We start from the raw sequence: 19,461 nt of genomic DNA, 5'->3' as shown, positions 1-19,461 counted from the left end.
TGTAACAATGCATTATGGAGGTTCAGATGTGGCTTTTGTTTGTTCCTTAGGCTCCTTTGGTTGTCATTGAGATGGCAAGACTGATCTTGCATCCAAGGGCCTTGGAGGTGCTGGCAGCTCCTTTAAAGCAAAAGTCTTATTCTCGTTTCTTGACAATAACTCATCTGAAGAGAAATTTGGCTGCGGTAGACAGTTTTTGGGCGGTGGCGGCGGAGGCATGGACTTGGGCGGTGGTGGTGGCGGTGGCGGTGGCATGTTTTTGGGTGGCGGCGGCAGCATGCTCTTTAGGGGGGGTGGTGGCATCTTAGTGGATATAGAGAGATGTGATGACATGTCTGCTTCTTCTGGCAGAAGCATTCCATTTGATCTAGGATGATCTTTCTTTGGAGGTGCAATTGATGAGCTCCCAATGTTACCTAAACTATCTAAACCTGTCTTAACAAATTTGGACCCTAGTTGTGAGTTCTGGAAAGGTGAAAGAAAACAAGAACACTCATCCATCAAATTCCTGTGTGTTAGATGCAGATCCAAGGTGGCAAAGATAAACAGAAGACTCGATGCAACAACTCACTCACTAGCTACTCAAGCATTCCCAGTTCAGGTGCTCAAACAATGATCATGTTTCCAATTGCCCCACTAGGGAGGCACTGTAGTTGTTTCCCAGTTCAACACATAATGATCTGCTTGAACCTTGCTGCTGCAAGTGACCTGTGGCAAAGAGGAACGCCAACACTTAAACCAGTAGCACAGGACTCAGCACCAAGACCAGTTCAACACTTAAACCCAACTACAAGGTTCTAGGATTCTAACACTTACATCAAGGTTCACTTAAATCAACATAACAACATATCAGTAGCAGCATACCAGGGTCAACTGCTGATCTTACAATCATACAAGGTTCCAGCATACCAGGTTGCATCAGCATCATCAATCTCTGCCTCAAAAGGAACACCTCCTTCAGCAGCAGGACAGCTGGGGCGCGGGCACGGGCTCCAGGACGTCGGCGGCGGCAGCTGACTTGGGCGCGGGTGCGGGCTCCAGGACGCCGGCGGCTAGGGTTAGGGTTCGGGTCCCCGCTGTCGCCGCGTCGGGAGGACAAGTGAGAGACAGAGTGAGCACGAGGAGGAGAAGGGACTGAGAGATGGGGCCACGGGCACAGCGCAGGGCTCTTTCATCTTCGGACAGGGGCAAAATTGTCCATACAGAAAAGAGAATAGTGAATATACGATTGTCAGTGGGCCCAAGCAGCTGAAAAACGTAGAGAATGACAAAACTCAGTGAAACGATGAATCATAATGGTAGATATCAAAATAGATGAATTTTAATGGTAGATCTCAAAATTCTGAGAATGGTAATCGTACCTATCCAAATAACACAAACCCTAAACCCTTTTGCCCCTACGACTCCGTGGCAACCTGAAAGCTACCCGCCCCGCCTTCCCCAACCCCCATCCCGCCCCGCCGCCATGTCGTCCACGCCGCCGGCCGTCGCATCCCCCGCCTCCGAGCAAACCAAATCCAAGAAGAAGAAGCACAAGTCTAAGGACATCCCCGCCACCGACCCGCCATCGCTCGCCGAGGCCGAGGAGTAGACTGATGGCTACCTAATCAAGCCCCAGTCCCTGGTGCCGTCCCTCGACACCTCCACCTGGCCGCTCCTCCTCAAGAAGTACGACCGCCTCAACGTCCGCACTGGCCACTACACCCCGCTCCCCTCCGGCCACTCGCCGCTCAAGCGCCCCCTCGCCGAGCACCTCCGCTACGGCGGCGTCATCAACCTCGACAAGCCGTCGAACCCATCCTCCCACGAGGTGGTCGCCTGGCTCAAGCGCCTCCTCCGCGCCGAGAAGACCGGCCACAGCGGCACGCTCGACCCCAAGGTCACCGGCAACCTCATCGTCTGCGTCGACCGCGCCACGCGCCTCGTCAAGTCGCAGCAGGGCGCCGGCAAGGAGTACGTCTGCGTCGCCCGCTTCCACGCCGCCGTGCCGGACACCGCGCGCGTGGCCCGTGCGCTAGAGGCGCTCACGGGCGCCGTGTTCCAGCGCCCGCCGCTCATCTCCGCAGTCAAGCGCCAGCTCAGGGTGCGGACCATCTACGAGAGCAAGCTCCCGGAGCACGACCCCGAGCGCCACCTCGCGGTGTTCTGGATCTCCTGCGTGGCAGGTACCTATGTCCGGACTCTGTGTGTGCACCTTGGGCTGCTTCTTGGTGTCGGCGCGCATATGCAGGAGCTGCGCCGTGTCCGGTCGGTGATCCTCGGGGAGCAGGACAACATGGTGACCATGCACGACGTGATGGACGCCATCTGGTCGCTTGACAACTACAAGGACGAGTCCTACTTGAGGCGCGTCGTCATGCCGCTGGAGGTACTGCTTACTAGCTACAAGAGGCTTGTCGTGAAGGATTCTGCCGTGAATGCTATCTGCTATGGCGTTAAGCTTATGATCCCCGGCCTGCTCCGGTTTGAGAATGATATTGAGACCGGGGAGGAGGTTGTTCTGATGACTACAAAGGGGGAGGCGATTGCCATAGGTATTACCGAGATGACCACCGCTGTTATGGCAACCTGTGACCATGGCGTGGTTGCAAAGATCAAGAGGGTTGTGATGGACAGAGACACATACCCGAGGAAGTGGGGGCTTGGTCCAGTGGCACTCAAGAAGAAGAAGATGATCGCTGAGGGCCTCCTTGATAAGCATGGGAAGACAAATGAGAAGACCCCAGCTGAGTGGCTTCGCAATGTGGTGCTTCCCCCTGGTAGCGATGTATCGATTGCTAGCATTGCAGCTGCTCCTGAGCCAGAGAAGGTGAAGGTGGAACAGGACGCAGTTGTCGGTGAAGAGGTCAAAGAGAAAAAGAAGAAGAGGCAAAAGGATGAGAATGATGACGACGATGCTTCCGTTCCGGCGAAGAAGATCAAGGTTGAGGAAGCTGCCGAGGCAGTGGAAGGGGAGAAGAGCGAGAAAAAGAAGAAGAAAAAGAAAGATAAGGGCGAATCAGGATCAGCTGACGTGGTGGAAGTGAAGGAGGCGGAGAAGGCTGATGAGAAGGGCAGCGAAAAGAAAAAGAAGAAGAAGAAGAGCAAGGAAGGAAGCGCAGCTGCAGATCCAGAGAGCGCTGAGCACGAAGATGGTGCAGGAGCTGAGAAGAGTGAGAAGAAAAAAGAGAAGAAAAAGAAGAGTCGAGACACAGAGGAGGCAGAGTAATTAGAACTATAGTTTGCGATGGATGGTTGTCTAATCTGTTTGAGTTGTAGGGGGAGGTGGTGGTATTTTCAATTTTTTGTTGGAACTCTTGAATGTGGTTTCTGTTAGTATGAAACAATGCAATGAATTTTGGCCTCTTCCAGGCATTGGATCCACTGGGTTGGTAACTTTTGAGCTTTGAGAATTTGTGGTAAGTCTGATGTGTTGAAGAGCTCGAGTAACACTTGCTTAAGCAGCACCTCATGCTATATTGTTCGGTTTAAAGATGTGCACCTGCTAAAGCGCTAGGAGTTAGCTTCTGATGTGCTTTTATGCCTTTGAATGACTTGAGATTCTGAATCTCTATGCTCAGTTGGCTTTACATGCTTCTATTCACTGGGGTTGATGTAGATATCTAATAAACCATAGACTAGGGAGATACTCTCTGTTCGTGGGGAGATGCTATGGAGCTGTTCGGCTAATGGTTTTTGTGGCTGATAAGCCGGCTGATGCTATTTTGTTGTGAAAGAAAAACACTGAGTTCAGGTGCAGATAATTGGTGTGCCCATCTTCACCCCTGTGCCCAAAGCAGAAACCATTGGATAGGTAGTCATGCTGTAAACTTGTGGTGCAACGGTAGTACGGTACCCGTCACCTGAATTCCAGGTGTTACTGGGAAACAGTTTGATTTCCTGTTCCTCGCGGCACGGTGTAACATTAGAGGTTTGCTGTGCTGGACCTTGCTGTGGCTTCTTTAGCTGGTTTCCATCTCTACTGAAGTCAGCAATCAATCATGAAAGTTGTCTACCATCAAGCCCTTGCAAGTGTAAACCAACTGTATATACATAGCTGCTGATAGGTTTTCATTGGTGGAGACCTTGAGATCCCGTGTGACTTTTCTTTTTTGAAACGGAAATGCATTCCATTACTCATTCTCTGCCAGATCAGCAGCAACAATTGACTAAATACAAACTGGGAGAGGATCCACAACTGGATTATCCCCCTTCCCACACTCACACCCCAAAGGCCAAAGTTGCTAAAGCATGAGCTACCTTATTACAAGTTCTAGGAACTGCGGGCATTTTGAAAGAACTAAAGTTCAGTCGAGCGCTCTTGAATTTCCTTGATCAAAATTCCGGCAGGCGATAAGTTCTAGTCCCTTGATTCCAAGGCAAGCTTCACAAGGATTGCATCAGTCTCAACCTCCTTGTAGCGCCCACGTCAACCGCGGCTTGAAGACCCTGTAAACACGCGATCACTTGTGCATGAAATGATGTATCCCCAACCTCCATGGCTCCATCACCCAAATCCTTGCGAAATGAGGCATCGCAATTAATCTTCAGAAAATCCACTGCCGGTTTCCTCCACACCTGCTGTGTCTGCAGTCCTGATGCTGTTCTTGGTTGAAAACGACTGCATGATCTCGCCTATATATAGCCTTCAACTGAATTCACAAGGAGCGGAATTGGCCGACGCTTTCCTTCTTCTCTGATGCTATTTCTTTCAGCCCACCAAGACCACATCCCAATTCCCAATCACAAGCTTCAGTTGGATATCCCTTTTTCAAAGTCAGGATGTACCTGATTGCCTCCATGCGGATGTGAGAGCAGCCAGCCGGTTGCAGTGGTGTTCATCCATGCGGATGTGAGATCCAGTGTGAATTGATATGGTGCCAGTGCGCGTGCAACGGTGGTGTTTTCGTTTCCTGAACCTGGATGCTCGTTTCGTTTGGGCGGGCCGCGCCTGCCGGGCCCGAACGCCGCTGCCGACACTGGCGAATTGGCGATCCGACCCGATCACCCGACCCCCGTTCGAGTCCGCGGCGGAGGGCCGGAGGCTGTTTGATGGGGGCGGTTGCTTTCGGCCTTCCGCGGCCCTCGGGGAACCAGGTGGTCGCACAAGAAAACGAAATCCACGGATGTGTTCAATGCTCATGGCACGCTCTCATCCAAATCCACGTCCAAGGGCCCTGTTTTCGTCTGGTATTAAAGCCGGCTGATAAGCCACCTGAAGCTATTTTGGTTGTGAGAGAAAAATACTGTAGATTCTAGCTGATAAACCGGCTGATAAATTCAAGCGAACAGGTCCTTGAGTTGGTGGTGTTCTTCCCCAAGACTAACCATGGTAGTGCCCGTTTTCGCCGGGCTCTCTTGTTCTCGGTCGCTCGCTTGCCCGGTCAGCGTCCTGATCGTTTCGGCTTGTTTCACTTATAAGCCATTGCTGAAAGTACTGTTGACTGGTTTGGTGTAGGAGAAAAATATTGTTCGTTGGCTGATAAACCATGACTTATAAACCAAATACGATCGAGCGAACCTGGACGTGTCATTTTTCCCTAATAATTATACTGGTGTGGTACTAACAGAAACAAAGTTGAGACGTCTGAGTAGTGATGAATTCACGGTAAGTTCGACTGCATTCCCCACCCCCACGGCGCCACCCCACGCAATTTCTTTTTTTTTTTCCGTGATGGGCATAGACTTATTTCCACTATAAATAAACAAGAATTAAAACCCCATCGGCCGTTGCAGGTACACATCACATGACGCTAGTAGGTGCCACGCAGGTCAGCTGTCATTTTGTGACCTGTCACCTGCCAGCACCCCCGAATCCCGATTGCCCAATATTCAAAAGGAAGAAGAAAAAGCTAGCGAACACACAACAGGTGGAGGTGGTAAATCGAGGATCGATATATCAACAAAAGAAGAAAAAACAACAGACTCGCTCGACATCGACAGGGACTAGCCAGCGTACCGGGTACGGGATTTGGCCATTTGGGAACGCGACAAGCGGGCCCTGGTTTCCGTCGCCACTCCCTTTCCGCGATCCGTTCTTCCACCGCCCGTTCCGTTCCGTTTGAAACGTGCAGCTAGCTACCCGTGCAGAGCAGCAGAGGCTTATCACCTCACCAAACAAAACAATTAGTGGCTGCTGGTGCATCAATTCCCATCTCCCAACCCAAACAGACAAAGTTCAATCGAAGGTAAAAGAAGACCAACTGGTTAAACAAACAACTAGGAATTAATAATCCATCAATCGAAGTAGTACATGGAGGAGAATGTGCAGAGGAACTGGACGACGCAGCGGAGGAGGCACATGCATCCCCGCACCCAAGACACATGCATGTACAACACGCCCAAAGCGGTGAATGCGTCCAGATTCTTCTTCAGCCGAACAAACTAATTAAGAAAGAAAGGGACGATTGGATACACCAGCAGCAGCAACTAACAAAGAAAAGGAAGGAAGAAAGAAAGAAATCACATCTCAAACAAATCGACACCATATTTCACAGCGGACGCCACGGAGTCACGCGCACCACGTCCCCCATCATCAGATCACCTGCTGCAAATAAAACAAAATGATCGGTCAGTTAAGTTAACCCTGATCGAGCAGTATAGCAAGCTGCCGAAGAAGGTGAGGAGGATCAGACGGAGTATATATATACTACCTTGAAGAGGCGAGCTGCCTGGCAGGGGACCCGTGGCTTCCTGTGCTCCGATCCGGGCTGGCTACTTGGTGATGGCCCACACGGCGTAGATGATGCCGGGGAGGTAGCCGAAGAAGGTGAGGATGAGGCAGATCCAGAACTCAACCTGCAGCCGTACCAACAGTAGAAATCTATCGATCAGCCACCACGCAACGCGCGCTAGAACAGTGTCATGCACGCACGAACGAAAACGCTGGCTCTGCAAGCAAGCAGTGAGAAACCACCAGAAGCGCGGCCGAACTAGATATTATTACGTACCCCGCAGCCGAACTTGAAGAAGACCCCGAGCGGCGGGAGGATGATGGCGAGGACGATGTCGATGCAGGTCGCCGTGCCGTCCGACATCTTGCTAGCTGCTTGCGCGTGCGGCCTCCGCTCTTCGTGGCGAGCCCTGCAGGCTGGGAACGACAGCGAGCGCGACCGAAAATATCAGAGAGCGCAAGGCAGGCTGGCAGAGGCGGGTGGTGAATACGATGAGCTGATGGAGCTCGCTCCGCCGCTGGGGCTGGGCTTATAATAAAGGCGGAGGAGAGCGGGCGGGGGTCCGGGGTGGGCACGTGGCCCGCGCCTGCCAAGATGCCAAGACCCAAGGTTCCCCGGCCGCGTGCGCCGAGCTGTGCGGCTCCGACGGCTGGCCAGCTCATGCACGCGGATCCAGCGGACGGCGGGACGCGGAGTTTTTTTCCTAGTAGTTTGCGTCCCGGCCAGGCTTTCATCATATCCCACTTTTTTGTTGTTGCTGTTGTTTCTGATTTCTTGCTGGTTTTGTGATGCTTAACGACCAAGGCCACGATCGATCCAGTTCGTCACACAACATGCTTTTTGCCGTTGCCGTTTCGCAGTGAAAACCAGCCAGGCGGAAACGCCTTTCTGAAGAACTCTGAACTCGCGATGATCTACCCTGTGGCTGTAGCTAGCGTCACCATTCGTCTTTTACATTAGGGCCTTGTTTAGATTGCAATTTTTTGCAATCTGGACACTGTAGCACGTTTCGTTTGTATTTGACAAACTTTGTCCGATCATGGACTAACTAGGCTCAAAAGATTCGTCTCGTGATTTACAACCAAACTGTGTAATTAGTTATTTTTTTTACCTATATTTAATGCTCTATACATGCGTCAAAAATTAATGTGACGGAGAGAGAGTGAAAAAACTTAAACAAGGCCGAGGAACAAAACGGAATGAAGACTCCAGTACGTGCTACGTGGAAGAAGATCCGTGGAAGCAGATGTCGCTTTCACGGTCTCCAGAATGGCCCGCGACGCGTCGATCCATCATGCAACGGGCTTGCTTGGTTCAACTCTCGCAGATCAGCTGACATCTCTCCTACCATCCTCTCTGTCCACTCCAATCCTCTTCCTCTCCTAGCGATCGAATCGTGGTATTCATTCATGACAAGTAAGCAACATGCTTTCGCTTCTACCAGTCATGTTCCTGCTCTTATTCCATCCATCGATCCCTTTGCTCGGAGACTTTCAGCATGTTCTTGTGGATGGATCGGATCTACACTCTGGAGGATGCTTCGATGGCCAGGACCAGAGATAGAGAAGGTACAATGCACACCTGGAAAAGTGGAAAGTGTACTTTCTACTTTAGTTTGTTCTCAAGTCAAGCTTTTCCATGTTGTCGACCTCAAAAATAAGAAAGCTGTTATACGTACGGTCAGTATACCTTTAAACATGCTTGATGTATCTCGTGAGTTACTCCGACTTGGGCTGTAAATTGTCCAGAAGCAGACAAGAGTCAGCAACAGCTAACCAAGAAAACCCAGTTGATTGATTGTTTCAGAACAGGCACAGATAAAGTTACAAAAAGAGGACCACGCGCCAAAATGGGGGAAAGAAAGGTAAAACTACTAACCACTACCACTACCACGTAACTATATATGTCATGCTAATCCGCTCGTCCAGTCAGCTATTTATGTGCGACAGTGAAGGATCACATCAACATATAATATGAAGTTACTAATGCGACATAATATGAAGTTACTAGTATGATATAATAATGCATAATCTTGGCAGACAATTCAACGGGCGGGGTGCCCTGTGGACATGTCGGCACCCACCGGCCACCACCACCAGCTACACGCCGTTTCCCATACTACCGCCCATGAATGATGATGAATGGACCGGATCAGGACCCTCTAATAGGCCGCTATCAAACACCATCACTGTGCTGCAGTGGCAGGCAGTGCCAAAACGAATCATCAGACCAAGCAAACATCCAAAGCTCGTCTCTTGCAGGCCACGGCAAGCTACACGTCTCCTTTTGGGCGATGATATCGGCTGATGGCGAAGCGAGCCATGGTTGGTCGGTGAATTCACTCCAGCGTCGGTGGTGGCCGGTGGGTGCAGCATGAGGAAGGGGCGTGGGTCGGTACCCCATTCCCAGGGACGTCCTTATCTGCCCACATGGAGAGTAGTGCCGTTTAAGCTCCAGTGCCCAAGACTTGCATGGATTGGAGTAAGCATTCACCAATTCTCTGTTCTGGCAGCTCATGACAGGTGGGTTACCGCCTTATAACGATGTGTTCGCTGGTTGGTTTCTGTGCTAGTTTGGGCTGGCTGGTGCTGGTTTGTTGTGAGAGAAAAACACGGTTGGCTAGTTGAATAAGTCTGGCTGAAACCAACAAGTGAACAGGCTTAAAGAATACTAATCCTGTTACTTAGGTTTTTGTGAAGGGTTGGATAGGTAGTAGAATAGCATGTGGAGTTATCTAGAGCAAAACTTTGGCCCCGTTCGCGTGCCCTTAAACCTGGCTTGATCCGCTTCTTTTTTTTCATCCGGAACAGTGTCTTCTTTTCACAAATTCCTCTAGATTCATCCAGATTCCTCTAAAATTTCTCCAAGCGAACAGGGCCTTTGCATGTACAGCCTTCCATTGCTTACTACTGCAGCCAGAGAGAATAGCACGTGAAGTTATCCACGGCTACAGGCTACCTGCAGTCTACCACTGGACGGTTACCAATATGCTCATTAAGGCCTTATTTAAATTCAGGGTGTAAAGTTTCAAGGTGTCACATCGAATGTCACGTGGGGTGTCGCATAGGGTGTCTGAATATTAATAAAAAAAACAAATTACAGAATCCGTCAGTAATCCGCGAGACGAATTTATTAAGCTTAACTAATACATCATTAGCACATGTGTTACTGCAGCACCACATTGTCAAATAATGGGCTAATTAGTCTTAAAAGATTCGTCTCGCAAATTAGTCACAAACTGTACAATTAATTATTTTTAGTCTATATTTAATACTTTATACATATATCCAAACATTTGATTGAATAGGGAAACTAAATAAGGCCTAAGTTCATCTATTGCTGTGCGCAAGTCTGTGGGCAAGGACAGTTACCGTTGCAGGATTGCAGATGGTCCAAACCCCAAACTACATCGCACCGGCCATTGGAACTTCTTTTCTTTTTTGATTGCCGGCCATTGGAACCTTGATAAGAAGTTGGAGAACATATGTGACCTGGATCCGATAAGGATGACCGTTCCCTGTTGTCTTGAAGCTGTCAATCTACACAGCAAGGAAGTCAACAAACCAAGGGTAAGAAACTAAAAGATGTCCAAGGGCATAGTGTAATCTTCTTACACTTGTTCGGCTTGGTGAGAAGGAAAAACAAATCAGGAGCTTCAAAACTATAGTTGGATCCGATCGCTAAGGGGCAAGATCACCTCCACTGTCCAAGTCGAGGAGTTTGTCTCCCTTTGGATAAGGCTCCAAAAACATCCTGTTGACACCGGGCGTTTGTGACTCCATAGTCTGGAGGTGGACAACCGATGCTTTTTACTCCACCCGTTCAGCGTACAGGATCCAGTTCAGAGGTTCCTATGGCGAATTCTGAAATGACCTCATTTGAAAAGCACATGCTGAGAATAAAGGAAAAATGTTTTGTTTAGATCCTGGTGCGGGAAAAAGTCTTAACGACGGATAATCTTCAGAAGAGAGGCTGACCTCATCAGGACCAATGTGCCATATGTAACGGTCCTTTGGAAACATGTCTTCACTTATCACTCCTTTGCTCTTTCACCAAGGCTGTGTGGAGCCAAGTTCTTTCATGGGAGCATTTCGATGTACAGTTGATCCACCCCACTTAAGACCTACCTCACCTGAAGTCTTGGTGGGAAGAGGCCGCAACCAAGATAGCGAAACAAGAAAGAAGGCGCTTCAACGGGATGGTCATTTACACACGCTATGGAACATATGGAAGGAAAGGAATAGGAGAATTTTTAACAACGCCCACGAGTCGGCATTGCAAGTGGCATTAAGGGTAAAAGAGGATATCGAGCAAAGAAAGATGGTTTTATCTTGGGGAGGGGGCAATATCGCGGGAGGCATCGCGTAATCCTAATGGGGGCATTGCCCCTCTTGCTCTGTACATCAACCTCTTTACCCTTCTTAATTGAAAGACATAGCTCCTGCCATCACGTTAAAAAAAAAGATCTTCTTACACACCGGAATAGTACTATACTACCATTGATCATCAAGTGATGACGTTTTTCACTTCTCAGAGCTCTGGACCGAAATGTATGGACGGAGTATGTAAAACACATTTTATTAAAAAAATGGTACGTCAAAATCATAAAGAAGCAATGAAAGCATTGGGATTTGGGACTGAAAATCATCTCTCTCTCTCTCTCGCGCGCGCGCGCGCAAGAAAGCAGCTTCCTACCCGATAGATTCTGGGAAGCCAAAATTGAACGAAGGCTGTAATAATATAGGCCGTGTTGTTGAACTCAATCCTCTGCACAAACTTCGGATCGAAGCAATGCTCAGTAGGACAAGCAGGGAATCCACTATCTGATGAAGACATGTGGTGAGCCCACCCCTGTGTATTGGCCCAGCACCCTCATTGATTACTGCCCTTTTGCATTGCATTATGATGCATCATCAGTGAAATCCGGGTGCTTTACTGATTCTACTTGTGGTGCTGTTTCTGCTTTTGGCATCCATTGATGGGGACACCATCGTTGTATATATGATAGCAACAGGTGAGCTAATTCATGAGTAAGCAAAAGCCTTGTCATGCTGAAACCCAGTCTGGAGAAACACTGCACTGATATGTGTGGTCTAACTACCTGCCTAGGAGAATAAGTCCAAGACTCATGGTAAATAATATTTTCCACATCACTGAGAATTTTCAAACAGAACACAAATTGAAAAGTCCAAACATCTTCCAAACCGTAGAAGGATCTGAGGATTGATGTGCACCCAGTTACTTCCATTTCTTCAGAATTGCAGCTAGCACAAAAGGACTTCAGAAAAGTGTATACTGACTACCTACAAAAAAAAAAAAAGTTGCAAAACTAAGAGGTGGGTCGTAGCTGAAATCATCAAAATTATCTTAGTGCATAAGTATCAATTTCCCTTGATGAATGTTTCATAAATCATGAAACAAATGCAAAATAGATTCTTGATTATTAATAAGGAAAATCAGAATCAGAATAAAATATTAAACTGCACATAGAGCAATGAGGAGTAAGCAATGCAGAAAATGGAGTTCTTATTCTTAGATGAAAAAAGAGCTAAGTGTTCCCAGGAAAAGTGAATAAATTCATCATCAAGATTCAAGATTTATATGAAGCCCGATGATAGTCAAACAGAAGAAAATGTGAGCTATACAGTCTGGATCTTGTGACCCCAAACAACCCTCTTTAGCTAATTATACTAGCAAACAAATGCAAGAGAATGCAGATTGCAGGCATGGTATAGAAAAGGAGCAAATTTGTTAAACTGCTTAACATATAACACTAAGAACAAGCATACTAAACAGTAAAATTTACTCTGTAATCCTGTCAACTCACGTATGCCAGCAAATATGGAATTTATTCCTATAGAAAAAAAAGTCTGATCAGTGTTTTGATGCAGTAGCTGTCTCTTTTCCCGTCTTGCGTCCTGTATCCCAGGTTTATCAGTAATTCGCAAGTAGCTAGAGAAGCTAGTCACTATCCTTTCACATCAGCAGTTTCACACTCCCATCTTGCCTTATGTATCCAGGACATGGTACGAAGTGACCATTACGAGATTTTGGCAAGTTATGTATCTTCCCATTAAATACGGCAGTCAGAAAGTTTTGGATTTCATATCTAGTTATTTATTCCATACAACCATAGGCAAATGATGTTTTTCTATTGTACAAAAAAATGCATATGAATATGTACAGGGAGTCAAGGAACCACAAGCCATGAGCTTAAATCAAGCTATTTCCTGTTCTCTTCTTCAAGCTCCTCTCTTCTATCATAGTTCTTATCCTAGTCACCTCAGACCACATTCCAGCACTGGCATAGATGTTAGATAACAGAATGTGATAGCCAGGATCATTGGGGTTTTGCTCAAATATTCTTTCTGCAACGAGCTCAGCAATGTCCATTCTATTGTGCTCTCTGTATGCTGACAATAGACACCCAAGAACATCGATTTCTGGCACTTCTTGTAAATTTGCAATAAAATTCCAAGCATCATCAAGCCTCCCAGATCTGCTGTAAAGGTCAACAATGCACGAATAGTGCTCCTTATCTGGAGAAATATTATAGTCCCGCAACATGGAATCATAGAAGCACAAGCCCTTATCAATAAGGCCCTCATGGCTACAACATGATAACAGAGCTACAAAAGTCACTTTATCTGGAGAAACTCCATCTCTCTTCATTAGGTCAAAAAGAATGAATGATTGCTCTGCATGACCATGCTTTCCCAGAGAAGAAATCAGAGTGTTATATGTAACAGTATTTCGCTCTGTCATCAGCAGAAAAATCTTGATGGCTAGTTCTAGGCAACCACACTTACAGTACATATCTGTAAGTGCATTACTAACTGAGCAACATGAACTTATGTTATGCCTGATGGCGTAAGCATGTAGTTCCTTACCCTGGAGGAGCCTGGAGTGTTGATTGCATAGAGGAAGAACTGAAAGAACAGTCACACGATCAGGTCTAAATCCCTCTTTCAGCAGTGCCCTTAATAGACGTAATGCAGACTCTGAATCCTCATTCACAACATGTCCTCCAATCATTGAATTCAAAACGACCAAATCATTCTTCGGCGTGAACTGAAAAACAATTTCTGCGTCCCTAATGGATCCTTGTCTACCGTAGAAGTCGATGAGTGCACTGACTAGAAACTCACTGTGCTCGAGTCCATTTCTTAATGAGAAGCAATGAATTTCTTTTCCATACCTCAATAACCTCAGCTCTGAAAGACTAGGAAGTATGCTTGCTAGGGTAGTAGAATTTGGTTTTACTCCTGAAGCAACCATTTCAGTAAACAAATTGACACTCACATGATATATTCTGTTCTGTGAATGCCCTGCAATTATGGTACTCCAAGAGATAACATCCTTGTGATCGATAGACCAAAACAGGGAAGCAGCCATATCCAGCCTAGCACATTTGCAATACATATCAACCAAAGCATTAGGAACACAAATATCATCACCTACTCCACATTTTACAGCACATCCATGCAATGCCATTCCAGTCCTCAGCTCTTTCACCTTACCACATGCTGGAATAACAGTAGCAAAAATCATCGAATCAGGCCAAAACCCTTCTAACTTCATGCGCTTAAGCAACGTCATCACCTCAAACCAGTCTCCTCCATGCGCAGTTCCTCCTATCATCGCAGTCCACGCAGCCAGATCCCTCACTTCCATGCTCTCAAACACATTCCTTGCTTCACCTAAGCACCCACACTTGGCAAACATGTCCACGAGCGCGCACTGCACAAACACATTGTTCTTTGTAATACCCCGGGCAATGTCCACCTCCACGTTCTCCTGAACTTTTCTCCCCAGCTCAACCACGCCAAGTGCGGCACATGCTTTCAGAACAGGTGGGTACGTGAAACGATCAGCAACGACCGAACCGTCATGGACCATGTCCCAGTACCACTGCAGCGCTTCCGAGAACCTGCCAGCGTCGACAAGGCCCTTGATAACGGCGTTCCACGCGAAGGAGTTCCTCGTAAGCATTCCGTCGAACACACGCACCGCGTGCCCGAGCCCACCATCCCGCAGCCTGGCGTACGCGCGCACCAGCTGCGCGGCGAGGACGGTGCTTCTACGGTAGCCTCGCACCAGCAGCGCAGCGTGCAATCTCCGTACCTCCGTGAGGGCGGGGCCCGACTGCAGCCGGAGGAGGAGCCAGTCGTGCGAGCCGACGGCCTCGCGAGCGCCGTAGCTGCTGCATCCGCAGCGAGGAGCAGTCGCTGGGGAGGCAAGAGGAAGGCACCGAGGCCTCAGTCTGAGCCTCCTCTTCACCGCGGAGGAAATAGTATGCATCCGGCGGCGGCGGCGGCGCGATGCTTCGTTTTCAATCGGCGAGCTGTTTCTTTGAAGCGGGGAAAAACCACCTGCCATGGCCGTTGAAACAGGGCACCTCCTACCCTGTCATGGCACTTTGCCCCTCTCCTGTCTAGGGTCGGCCTGCTTCGCTCCATGGGCTTAGGAGCGGGTCGAACCGCCCTTTGGCAGGCCTCCTACCTACCCGCCGTAGACATCTGATCCACCTTGAGTGGGCCTGTTCGGCTGTGATTTGCAGCGGCTGCTTCTACTACGGCTGCACTACTATGTGAGGGGACATGCAGCCAAAGAAGCAGCCGCAGCTGATGTTTAAAATAGTATGGGCCCACGCATCAACTGCGCAGATCGTACCTATTTAAGGACAGTGTCATTCTTTCAATGGTAAATAAGCACGGCTTCGGCTTGAAAAGAAATGAAGATGAAAAAATTCAGTAGGGACCGTCCCTACGTGAATGTCTGATGCGTGAGCCAGCCATGCGTTTCAGTACGGATGGTCCGTCCCCACATGATTATTTTTTCAGGCCACCGCGGCCACACCACACACACTGTCCCTGCCAGCTCAATGTAGGCTTGTTCCTTGAGCTTGTCGGTCAGAATTAATTTTATTTTCAGCCATAGAACAATGTTTTTCTCTCGTAACAAATCAACCCTCAGTAAGTCCTACAGAACATGGCAATCGTTTAGGCCAGTAAAACAATGATGAAGTCTTGTCGTATATGATGCCGCACCAAAGTTGCATACGAAAACAATGATGGCATTGTCGTCGTAATCTTACAACTAGATTGTGCTAATTTATTATTCATCAGGGCAAAGGCAAACTAAACAGGTAAGTAGTCTGCGGTCACTAATAAAATATGATAATGTACAGCTCTATGTAATAATATACTCTCCAAATTACATAGATCTCTTACTACGCATCATTCAACACTCGTAACGAGCATAGGGAGCCCGTACTTGGGGCGCAGCGTGATGACGTCGGTCGGCGCGTGCACGTACTCCGGCGAGAGCGTGAGCGCGAACCGCTGCAGCACCGCGGCGACCACGGCCCTCGCCTCGACCATGGCGAAGTTCTGGCCGATGCAGTTCCTCGGCCCGCTGGAGAAGGCCAGCAGCGCGCTCAGGTTCTTGGGCGCCGCCTTGGTGGTGCCGGCGTCGAACCGCAGCGGGTTGAACTCGCCGGCGTCGTCGCCCCACAGCTCCTTGTCGCGGTGCATCGTCGCGATCGGCAGCGTCAGCAGCGCGTCCGCCGGCACCACCACGCCGCCCAGCTCCACCGGGCACCGGGTCCGCCGCCCGATCAGCGGGACCGGGCTGTACAGCCTCAGCGTCTCCAGGATGAACAGGTTCATCTGCGGACAACATTTGCATTGCATTGCAACTCGAATAAGCATCTATTGATCCATCAATTGACAAGCAAGACGATAAAATATACCAGCTTGAGCTTGCCGAGCATGTCGTGGGTGGGAGCCCGGCGGTCCCTGCCGCCGCCGCACTCCCTCAGCACCTCGGCCCGGAGCTTCTCCTGCCACTCTGGGTGCGTGCTGAGCAGGAACATGACCCAGGTGAGCAGGTGCGAGGTGGTCTCCTGCCCCGCGAAGAAGAAAGTCTTGCACTCGTCGATGATCTCATCCATGCTCAGGAGCTGGTCGCCGCCGTGCTCCGGCGCGCAGGCCTCCAGCATCAGCCCCAGGAGGTCGTTCCCGTACCCGGCCTTGTCCTTGGCGGCGAGCCGGTTCTCGATGATCCGCGTCAGCGTGCTCCTCACCTCCTTGTCCAGCTTCCACACCCGCATGTTCTTTTTTGTTGGAAGATATCTGTATCAAAAAGCACACAATTTTTCAGCCTGCTGTTCTGTTCTGTTCGTCTCTGAAATCAGATCCTCCTGCGCATATGTTAGTTTGTGCTTCACCTGAATCCAGGGATCTGAACGCTGAAAAACGTGGAGAAGGCGATGAACTGCAGCTCCTTGAGTGCCTGGAACACCCGTTTCCCTTCCTTGTAGCTGCTCCCGAACGCCGTGTGGGAGATGACGTCGGCGGTGAGCTCCTCGAACTGGTCGCTCAGCTCGATCGTCACGTGCTTCTTCCGCTGACTCGCCAGCTGCGCCTCCCAGCCGGCCACCATCGATAGGGCGCAATCCGCCATCGTCGCTGTCATCATCTGATTTGAAAATGTTTCACTTTCAGCGCAAAGAATCAAATATAAGAAATTAAAGCCCATGTGATGTGTCTAGGGACTACTACGATAAAACGACAAGCACGTGGAGCTAACTAGCAAAAGTTGGATGTCGTCGCCCCGCCCCGGCGCCGGCGGCCGTCCGTCTGCGTGACTGCGTACCTTGAGCTTGTCGGTGTTGAAGGCCGGGTGCACCACCTTCTTGTGGCGGTGCCAGTCGTCGCCGTTGGCCAGCACGAGCCCCTCGCCGAGAAGCCGGAGCAGGTTGGCGTTGGAGCGGCTCTTGGCGAAGAGCCCCGTCCGTTCCGCCAGCAGCTGCTTCGCCATGGCGTAGTCCGCCACGCAGATGTTGGGCGTGCTGCCGACCCAGAACAGGAACACGCGCCCTGCAGCTCGATCATCACGTACGGCGTCAGGCCGGCGGCCAAGCGGAACGATGCATGGTAACTAACTGCTGCCTGTGACGACACTGAGAAGATAATGTGTGGAATGGTGGCACGAGTAGTACGAACCGTAGAGGGGGATCCATTCCCGGAACTGCGGCTGCGCGATGGGCGTGAAGTCGTGGTCGGCGACGTCCAGCCTGAGGCCGGCGCCCGCGGCGCGGAGCCGCCTGATGTCGCCGAGGTTGCCGTGGAAGAAGCGGTAGGGGGGCCCGCGGACGCCCTGCGCCCGGAGGCTCCGGGCCAGCGCGCGCGGCCGCCACACGAGGCGCACCAGCGCGTCGAGCGCCAACGAGGCCAGCGCGGCCGCGAGCGCCGCGGACAGCAGCCACCCGTACTCCATATCACCGCCGCACGGGACGACGACGACGGCGCTGGCCGATGCCTCGCTGACGGACGGATTCACGGATTGGATGAGATGGTCTCTCGGGTCCAAGCCAACCGCTAGCTCGGATGGGAGGTTCTTGTGTCATATCGATCCGATAGGTCGGGACCATTTATACTGTACTGTACGTCGTCTGTACGTAGGAGCAGGACCAGCTGCAAGCTTGGGCTGGTGCGTTCGTGTGGGATTACGCCATGGATGATGGCTCTGACCTCCGAGGGAGTCGTGGGAGAGACGTACACGTACATGGGGGGATCCCAACAACGGCGGTGTATGCACGCGATCGACCTGCCTAGCGCCTACCCCGTCAGCCAGCCTAGTCAGACTTGCTTGCTCCGTGGCTTTACAGGGAAGGCTGGAAGGTGAGGTGACCGGTGACGGAAGTGAACACGTAACGGGGAACTATGGTCTATGGCGACATTGCACGCTACAGTTTTTTTTTTTTTTTTTTTAATGGCATCATGGGCTCGTTCACACCTCCTTTAATCACACCACAGAGGATCTATCCGGACAGGTGGTGTGACGACATGTCAACTGGACAGCGTGAAATGGGGACAGGAGTTGGTCTGGAGGACAAATTCGTACGTGCAAGTAAGAGCAACAGAGACACTTGACTTTGCTCGATCTCCCGCAGTTTTCTTGTTATATACGCAGGCAGCCAGGCACAGTATATCCTCTGCTCAAACGGAACGGGAGCCATGAGAAAAAAGATTAAGAAGCTGTTTTTAAAAACATATCCGTAGACACGTGTTTGATCATTCGGGCGATATTTTGGTTCGGTTTTCCTTCGTTTTTGCATAAAACTTCAGTTTTTAGAATTTAGTACCCGATTGGTTTGTCACGAAACCGAAAAGTTTGGTGTCGGTTTTTTTTTTGTTTCCAGTTAAACCGAGCAAACCGAGGAGAGCTACAAGCCTCTGCACCTCGTTGCCTTGCTCGCCGCTCGCACAGGAGGAGGAGCTGGGCTGCCCACCGGCGCACCGCCCTGTAGCAACGCCGAGGCCCAAGGAGCCACGCCCCCGTTGGCCGCCGCCAAGGGTCACGCCACCACCTTGCGTCAGCACAGGTGCGCCCCCACTAGCCGCACGTTACCCCTAAGGAGCCGCTCCATTACAGCGTGGCTGCCCCCTCCCCGCCAGCCGCCCGCTACCTTCGAGGAGCCATGCCGCGGCTGCCGCCCCCACTGGCTGCCCACGGCCTGCCCGTGCTGCTCCTACCACCTCGCGACACCCCCCCACCCCACACACACACCGCGTCGTAGCCCACTCGCCTCTGCGCGAACACATCCCTGCACCGAGAAATCACGTGTGGGCTGCCTTGTATCCACCACTGCCATGTACCACCAAGGCCTGAGCTTTTGTGGACATGAGAAAATGGGGAGGAGGAAAGAAGTGGCTGGTACTCGCCTACTCGGGCGAGTCAGCAGAAAATGAGGGAGGAAAGGGAGGACCAAGGGAATAGTCAGATTCTGCTTGGGCAACCA

General features: G+C 50.3%; 2 protein-coding genes and 2 pseudogenes across 2 annotated transcripts; 1 reads left to right on the top strand and 3 right to left on the bottom strand.

Annotated features, from left to right (window-relative positions):
- Positions 1-12: 12 nt before the first annotated feature.
- Positions 13-501, bottom strand: LOC136544589 (protein RIK-like; annotated as a pseudogene).
- A 964-nt stretch (positions 502-1,465) lies between these two features.
- LOC136542664 (H/ACA ribonucleoprotein complex subunit 4-like) lies at positions 1,466-6,523 on the top strand (annotated as a pseudogene).
- Positions 6,524-11,912: 5,389 nt separating this feature from the next.
- LOC136547320 (pentatricopeptide repeat-containing protein At3g57430, chloroplastic-like) lies at positions 11,913-15,029 on the bottom strand. The gene has a single exon (XM_066539282.1). The coding sequence runs from the start codon at positions 14,952-14,954 to the stop codon at positions 12,867-12,869; it is 2,088 nt and encodes a 695-aa protein (XP_066395379.1). The 5' UTR covers positions 14,955-15,029; the 3' UTR covers positions 11,913-12,866.
- Positions 15,030-15,690: 661 nt separating this feature from the next.
- On the bottom strand, positions 15,691-18,280 carry LOC136542663 (cytochrome P450 709B2-like). Its single transcript, XM_066535192.1, has 5 exons — positions 17,663-18,280; positions 17,313-17,536; positions 16,885-17,135; positions 16,408-16,789; positions 15,691-16,324 (listed from the first exon to the last, which is right to left on the bottom strand). The coding sequence occupies exons 1-5, from the start codon at positions 17,934-17,936 to the stop codon at positions 15,893-15,895; spliced, it is 1,563 nt and encodes a 520-aa protein (XP_066391289.1). The 5' UTR covers positions 17,937-18,280; the 3' UTR covers positions 15,691-15,892.
- Positions 18,281-19,461: the final 1,181 nt, after the last annotated feature.

Source organism: Miscanthus floridulus, chromosome 3 (assembly GCF_019320115.1).
Source record: "Miscanthus floridulus cultivar M001 chromosome 3, ASM1932011v1, whole genome shotgun sequence".
Taxonomy (NCBI): Eukaryota; Viridiplantae; Streptophyta; class Magnoliopsida; order Poales; family Poaceae; genus Miscanthus; species Miscanthus floridulus.
This window is presented reverse-complemented; position numbering and strand designations above follow the sequence as displayed.

What these genes read in the sequence shown, in the direction of transcription:
- LOC136547320 (XM_066539282.1), bottom strand. Translation starts at nt 14,954, where the DNA reads ATGCATACTATTTCCTCCGCGGTGAAGAGGAGGCTCAGACTGAGGCCT.
- LOC136542663 (XM_066535192.1), bottom strand. Translation starts at nt 17,936, where the DNA reads ATGGAGTACGGGTGGCTGCTGTCCGCGGCGCTCGCGGCCGCGCTGGCC. An exon ending in GGAATGGATCCCCCTCTACG is followed by an intron (nt 17,537 to 17,662) that starts GTTCGTACTACT and finishes ATCGAGCTGCAG; the next exon opens with GGCGCGTGTTCCTGTTCTGG. An exon ending in TGCTCGGCAAGCTCAAGCTG is followed by an intron (nt 16,325 to 16,407) that starts GTATATTTTATC and finishes TGTTGTCCGCAG; the next exon opens with ATGAACCTGTTCATCCTGGA.